At 43.2% G+C, this 8,257-nt stretch overlaps 1 protein-coding gene across 1 annotated transcript in view; it reads left to right on the plus strand.

The window, feature by feature from the left end:
• Positions 1 to 1,058: 1,058 nt before the first annotated feature.
• LOC118323214 (SH3 and cysteine-rich domain-containing protein 2-like) overlaps positions 1,059 to 8,257 on the plus strand; it is a 27,303-nt gene continuing 20,104 nt past the window's right edge. Inside the window, exon 1 of the mRNA XM_035655150.1 lies at positions 1,059 to 1,324. Coding sequence (XP_035511043.1) covers positions 1,238 to 1,324 — 87 coding nt within the window. The 5' untranslated portion in view covers positions 1,059 to 1,237. The remainder of the gene's footprint in view (positions 1,325 to 8,257) is intronic.

Raw genomic sequence — 8,257 nt, forward strand, 5'->3', positions numbered from 1 at the left:
TGAAATCAGAGGTACCAATCCTCTGACCTTATTGTAGCTGCTTTAAACAAATCATACCGACCCTGATGTAGTTCTATCTCTGCAGGGCAGCACCTATGGCAGCTACAGCTTCTGTATTCAGTGCATCAGAGGGCAGGTGGTAAATGACAAAGAATGAATGATAACGAGTTTCTCCAAAGCTCAAAAAATAAACTGAAAGTAGTCCAGCTCATCCCATATGGGTCATTGTTCCACTAAAGGAGAAGAAATAAGCTTGTCCATCCACTTATTTCATAACTTTGGTGGCACCGATTCATAATAATGACATAACTGATTTCACTTGGATGTTTAATATGGTATTACTAGAATTACATTTTGTATTTGGTGGCTTTGCGTTTTTACTTGTACTTGTGAAACGTGAATATTTAATAAATTCCAACTGGCATCATTAATTGACCTGTTCGAAGTAGTTGCAATTATGTAGCAACAACAGTAAAATTAAACAGATGTACGAAACATCTTGCTTTCATTACAAACACACACACACACACAATCACCTCAAATAGAAAATCATCTCTCTGTTTGCGAATTGTGAGCTATTCTATATTTGGGCTTAAAATGAGACCCCACCCACGACCGTGATTTATTCTAAATGAATCCTGGCAGAGTTGTAGAAATTGCCCCAATCATGCGCCTCAGACGCACGGGAAGGCGTGCCTCAGATTGCGCTTAAATTTAAGTCTGTGCAGTGGTGAAAGGCACAGTTCGCTTTGGATTTACACCTAGCCAGTGCCTTCCAGAGCACATGCTTTGTTTGGATCTTACCGTATTAAGCTGGTATTTTCACATCGATGTTTTGCTGATTTTACCCTTTCTTGCAACTGTAGGACGGAATCGTGCCACATTGGAGCTTTCCGATGCGCATCAAGGGACATTACAATTAGCCATACGCGAGGTTCAGCCTTTTCCTGAATGCTTGTCCTTGCATGGCATGAGCGAAATATAAAAAGCTGGTGTGTGTGTGTGTGTTTAGAAACTGTTTAATCAACCTATACGCTTGCAACTGGTGTGTGGAGAGCAATTGGCCATACGGCGTCCACTTCACAGCGCGCACAAATCCCTGTTATGTGGATCTGTCACACTTTGTCAAGCTCTTGTATGGCTAAAGCCGGAGACTATCTACCAACCGGACACAGTTTAAGGAGTTAAAAGTTTTTAATTGTTTGTGTCTTGAACGACTCTTTTCATCTCGCTATCAATGATGACAGAGAACAATGAGATTGAGAGCGAGTCGCAGCTCCAGCGCTCTCCAAGCACTATGTCCATCCAACCGATGACATCTAAGGCAAGTACCCACAGTTTTGAGCTTTGTTCCGCAAACTAAGCACAGTCATCTCTAATGATCTGATCTATGGTTTGTACGCGAATCTCTGTAGCGAGACACCCAGATTCAATCAATGAACTTTGCAGAGCAGTTTTCTCCACACACTGAAAGCAAAATGATTGCAGGCTGAATAAGAAGATTATTTTTTAAATGTTTTTTTTACCTGCAGTTTTGCAGTTTTTGTATTATTCCACTGGTTTATGTAATATTGATGACAACACTTTAGAATTGCAGTTGTATTCATCATGACTGCGTCACTAGGTGTAACCTCACACGTATGGTCTGATGTCACTGTCTCCCCCTCTCCAAACTCACTTCCTGCGGGCGCGCGCACAGACACACGAAGGGATTTGTGTTTGGTATTAATCCATATATGCATTTACATGAGTAGAATTTAAATAAAGGAATGGTTGCAATGAATGCTACTGCTTACTGTACAGAGTAGGTCTGCCTGACCCTCAAGTGTCCTACCAAGTGTCCTTATGATTCCATTTAATTTGTTGACTTGACTGTATAAACAAAGATTTCAAGGGCTGGCCTCCAAGTACAGGAGCTGTGAAAGCTTTCTCAATGCCTGCTTTTTAATGGAAGGCTTTTAAGACCCTTGATTCATTACACACTTGATACAACTTTCCCTCATCTGTCTCCACCCCATTCCTCCTCTCTCCGCCCACACCCAAACACACACATGCTGTGGACATAGCAAAGTGACACTGCAGCACAGTCAGAGACTTCACCAGCTGATTGCCTTTGTGCCTCATCTAAATATTTGATGTCCTCTGTGAGGAGCATGAAAGTCAGCATTGTTGCGAGCCATTTTATCACCACTCTTTCCAGTGTGGTCCTCTCCTGTTCCCCTCTACTCACCAGCTGCTCCCAAAAATACTGGATGATACTATGCGCCAAGCAGGACTGATTGGTATTCACATGATTCATTGGCTGCTCTGGCTTCACCACATCACAACCATTTATACCACAAACCTGTTGGGTTGACCATTCAATCACCAGCCTGATTCCTTGTCTCTTTCTCCTTTCCCAATCAATTGAGGCTACACTGGTTGAATTCCAAGGCTCTGTGTGTGAATAGATTTCACTTTAACCTTCAACCTTCATGCTCATAGATGTTGAAAGGTCAATTGTAACAGCTTTTGAACTCCCCTTTAAATGTTAGGCATTCAGTAGCTCCCTATAAGAGTCTATAATGGAATGTTGTAGGAGAATCTCGAAGTCGGTGTCAGTTTGTCTCGACTATGCACAGGTGTAATCCCAGGAGACTGAAAATACTACACATCTATATTCCACCGATATGTATTTTAAACACTTAATCAAGACCACTCCAAAGAGAAAAAGAAAATCTGCCACAGGGTGTAATTTTTGAAGAAATCTAATCAGACACATAGCCATGTGTCCATGATGTTTTTAATTAGATAAGGATGACAGGGAGAGAGAGGGAGTGACTCGCTCTGATAACAAATGCTATTTGAAATTCACCAGCAGCAAATTTCCCACAAAGATGGATATCAGGATTCAGGAACAGAGGAAAACAGCGCCAGAGGATTAGAAGGAATGGAAGCATGGACTTTCTCCCCGGCTCCCAACAATGTACTGTGGTCTATTGCCAAGGCTGGCAGAAATGTGAGCAGTGGAGCAGATGAGATGCCTGAGCAGCAGTCATCAGCCAATAGTGTCCCTCTTTGTTGAGAGCTGTTTGGTCTCTCAAGGCTGTTGATGCTTTGGGAGCCTTTTCTGTGATAGAAGTGCACAGGTAAACCTTTTTCTCCAAGATGAGTACACAGCACAATCTGACCACAGAGATATAAAGACTTGAAATAATACCCTACGCACAGTTTTTGGGAGATTGGCCCATTTGTCAGCTTGCCCATAGTGTGATTAGAACATCACAATTCATCCATGTGTCCCCTTTGGATTCTTCACCCAATCTTCTTCATTCAATGTGAGCACTTAAGCACACACACAGCCGGTTGAATGATAAGAGGTGACTGGCATTGCCTACAGTGTGAAAATGAGACCTTGTCACAGCTCCAAAGCTAAATGACAAGTAATCACACACCATACAGTTTGTGAAGGAGATATTTCACTCTGGTGTTTCATAAAAACACTTGAACACAGTATGTTGAGTGATGGTAGCTTAATCCAGAGTAAAACATCTTTGGCAAAAAAAAAAACTGTCTGGCATTTTTATCAAATATACAAGGGTAGGCAGTGTAAGCAGACTTAGGGGAGATAGAGAGGGGGCCCTGAATGGAAATGATCCAAAGAAGTTGCAATCATATGATTTTAGAACTGGGTATTCAATATCATCATTTATTGTCTTTTGGTGAATGATATTGTGATGATATGATGATATTATAGTAAATCTTGAATGACAAAATTAACAAAATGAGTATTGACAGTTTTACCAATCTACACAGTTTGGTCTGATGCGATGCATAACTGTTCATGCTACATTGGGTTGAATACCAGTTTTCTTATAATACACATCAATATCAGAAAAAAATTTGGTTATAAAGTTTTGGTGCCAAACCCTCCTATTAAATGTTGAGATATTTCACAGGATAAGCTGAAAATGTCTATGTGACTTTGTCATGAGCTGGATCTTGCGTGAGGAATAATTGATCCTCGAACACGGAGAGGATCAGCCAACATATGTTAATAGTGGGGCAGGTTAGGTGTCCGCTGGCGAGCACTGGTGATTATGGAATGAGCGCATATGGCGACGAGTGATTCATTCTGCGGCCCTCTATGAATGGTACTGTGGATTCCGGGAAGTGCGACAGGGCATCATGCAATTGTCAGAGTAGTCGCACCACGCGTAAGATGTGTTCTAGCACGGGTTCATCGCCGTTATAGTGCCAACATGGACGACATTGAGCTCTATATCCTACACGAGCACAGTAGCCGATTGCGCGTATCAGGAGTTGAGAGTATGCACAGTTATCATGGGCTGCAGTACAACTTCAGCACAGTGGGAAGGGCTGACAGAGGTGGTTCGTGACTAGAGTGATCTAGCAGTGATATCTGAGCGAGGACGATGCAGGGAGTAAACCTGTGGGAGATATCGCTATGGACTCGTGTAGTATCGGCATTGTCTTTTAGTCAGTGTTGATTGACTTATGTCGATATTGAAGCGGTGCCAACTATCAGAGTTATCCATGCGTTAACACTGTGGGTATTATTGGTGATATTGTTATATCGTGAGGAGGTTGTCCCGCGAACATCGCCTACCTCAATTTAAATCGCGTCGCACGGAGCGAAGTGAGACAGTCAACGGTGTCACAGCATTATCTGTCTAATTCCAGTCTATTGGTTTTCTTATTCTGCACTACAATGAGTATTGGACCATCGACGGGATAGTTATGGGAATAGACCGCTTTGCGAGATGAGAGAGTCTTGATACATAGGAGAGGTCAATTTATTATTAGGAATTCGATAATACCCTCACTGGGACTGTGATAGTAAAACAATTGAGTTATTGACACTACAGAGAATTTATTTGCGTGTTATGCCGCCTGCTGAAATATCTGACCACTATTGTAAGGCTACAAGTAGTTGGGTTAACAAACTGTGCGTTAATTATATTATTAATGTGCAAGGCACTTTGAGAGGAATGAAGGGAACCGCCACAACAAAAGTATCAGGTATTGAGTTTTAGAGCATTGAGGATCTTGGTTGGACTGCATATAGTAAGAGAAACCACCGATTTGGCTCTTTTGATATTTCACCACCCAAGGCGTAATCTATCCACTTTATATGATATCACTTATACGAGTAGGGGTATTTTTGCTTGGGACTATGGTCATGACACGCATCCCCTGTGTTCCTCCTGATTTCGACTTTTGTTGGGCCTTGTGTTGTTCTGGGGTTGTTGTCATACCAGAATTTGTGTTGTAAAGTATAGGGGGAGTTGCCTAGAGACATGCTGGAATATATTCGAGCGATAAGGTTTTTTGCACTAATATAAGCCATGGCGTTCCACAGAAAGCTGCATGGGAAAAAGTCCTGCCTGCAACACAATGTACTTAATGTTAGTGAAAAAATCCAGTAGCTCCACTTTCGATCGTGTTCTGTTTGAGATCTTGAAACCAGAGGTCTCAGTCCATCTAGTGAAGTAGTTTGAGGGACGCGCTGCGAACCTGAAAGGAGCTAATGAGTCCATGAAGAGCAACAAGGGGTCACCTGCTTCGCCACGAAGGAATTTCAGGATGGGGTGCATTATGCCATCCTATATAGAGAATGAAATAAAAATAGACGTCCTTTAGGATAAATTGGAGCACAAATCCAAGCAGACGGCAATAGACACACTATACACATAAAGAGCTGGAACATAATTACTATTTGTCAGTACTTTTTAATTGTCTATACTCTAAGTGGGGGTACTGATGCTTGCGTATTCCGCGCGATATAACCACGAACAGCGCCTGCCCAGGGCTGAGTTTGCTGCAGCGGCCCAGGGTTAGGACATCTGCCTGTGGCGTTTGCTGGCGTGTCGTTCCCTCCTCTCTGCTCTGTTTCCTTGATCTTTGGCTGTCAGCTAATCATACGAAAGTCACAAATAAGAGGCTTAAATGTTTTATTTTTCACCACCAGCCAATACTGAAGGTGGGGTCCTAATTAATACCTTCTGGTGTAAGAAACAGAGTAGGGGTTTCCGATAGGCACACCAGAGCCAGCAAATGCTGGGACCCGCCTAAGCCAGGCTAATCCATTTTATAAAGAATCGTTCACTCGATCTCGTTGTGCTTCAAATAAAAACGTGTAGTTTCAAGGCCCAGGGTTCTCATATCAGGAAGATCGCTGTTTTCTGGTCCGGACCACACCTTATGCACGACGCAGGGAGAGGACAACTACAGACTAGTGTGAAACACCAACCACCTCATGGGGGAAGCCAACAACCACCATGTTGACCAAGGAGACACACCTAATCAAACCACTGGCCGACTAGATAGCAGTAGATGGATAAAATCAACAAGTCTCGAACACCACCGAAGCAGATTTTTAAAAGGTTGATTATTGGGCAAGCACAACCTTGTTTTAGTTTCGAGTTTTATTTGGCCTGGTGGCAGCTAAAGATAAAAAGACGAAACTATTGTCGAGTGTGGTGAGAAGATGCCAAAAAGTTTTCGGAGGTTTGTTCTGCTAGTATCGTCAGTTGCGTCCCTTCATCGGGAATTGGTACAACACCATGCATACGAGGAGGGAAGGGGAGAGTGGAGAGAAATCATTTTTCTTAAGATAGAATGAATCACGACTAGCTGACATCCTCAATCTATTCTCTGTGCTATCTATCTCTCAGCACAACTCCACTCGGTCATTTTTATCTGGCTGCACACGGCAAATTAAATAATAAAACATTTGTTGTTGCAATATTCACCACCTCACCTTTTTAATCACCTGTGATAAGGTCAGATGTTGGTGTTTACAATCGACCCACACTAGACACAAAAGTAATCTCAACACAGCCTGAACGTCTTTTGCATGACACCTGACAACATGTAGGTGTATGATGTTTGCAACAAAGATGAAGCATGAAAAAGCGAAAAGAACACACGACAAGGGGCACAAGCACCACACCGGCACAACACCCACACACAATCAACAGACACATAACACGTGTAGACCCAGCTCTGGCAACCAAGGACCAGTAGCAGGGCTGGGACGAGGCCACCGACCACGGTTAGGTAAGATCGGCGTGGGCCTGGAGCGTGGTGGTCGAGCTGGGTCAAGAAACCAGGATCGCTTGCCGGTAATCTAGAACCTCGTTATTTAACCATCAAGAGTGTGTGCCAATCCACATTGAATCCGGTTTAAAGCAGGTTATAGAAGAGCGTTATATTTACCCACGTTGAGAAAAATTGCGCGCCACTCGTTTGGAGAACCAACCAGTTTTTGGTGCTTTTAATGATACAAAGCCAGCCAAAGCCTGCCTTCCACCATAGCGGTCAAACCTCACACGGATTTCTTCTGTGTCGGTTAAGAACTCTTTGGAAGGAATAGTTTTTTTTTAAAAATTAAAACGGGGGGCGGGCCTAGCACGGACGCCCAATGGAAACTTTTTCTTATTTATAAATAGATCTATTCAGGCCCTGCTAGCTCTAGGGGCGGGGTCCAGCGATCGCACTTGCTGTCTGGGTGCTATCACAACCTACACTCACATCCAGTAAAGCAATGTAGACTGCACGCATGTCGAGGCCGTTTGTGTAACTGTTTCCATGGTCTGCTGGTGTATTGATTTACCAGGTATAGTGTGCATGTTTGTGTTTAACAACCCAGACAGCACACAGAACATGGCAGAATTAGGAATAAGGATCAAGGACCTGTTACCTCCACAACATATGATGAGTTGTTCTGCGTCTTCACGTAACACACAAATTAACACAACAAGTTCTTTAACCTGTGGGACTTCCCAATTGATATGACATCTTGGGTGGGGGTTAATTATTGGTAATGAAATGACTGGTTGTAACCTGAGAACAACGGCCAATTGCTGGTAGATAGACAGGAAACGGACAAGGAGGACGGTCGGAGACTTGGGTTAACACGCCAGGGCAGGCGAACAAGGGGACAATGGTCATTTCAGGATGATCCATTGTACCAAGCCCTTTGGGCCGCTTGGCGGCAAGGACTCAGCCTTGGGTATAGTGGAGTCGCTACCAGCATCTTCAATTGTTTGTAGAAGGTTACCCACGACCTTGAGACTTGTGGCCAGAGATGATCTACTTAAAAGTCTGAATTCGGGTTATACGTATTTGCTACTTGCTTTTATGGGGTGGTGCATTTGCTAAACTTTTTATTTCTTCTCACCTTGTTTGCAGTCCAAGGCGGTCACATCGATGTCAAGAAGACAACGATCTGGTATCACATTCTACATACTAA

This window comes from Morone saxatilis, unplaced genomic scaffold (assembly GCF_004916995.1).
Source record: "Morone saxatilis isolate NCDOM2014 unplaced genomic scaffold, NCSU_SB_2.0 Contig14, whole genome shotgun sequence".
NCBI classification, from domain to species: Eukaryota; Metazoa; Chordata; class Actinopteri; family Moronidae; genus Morone; species Morone saxatilis.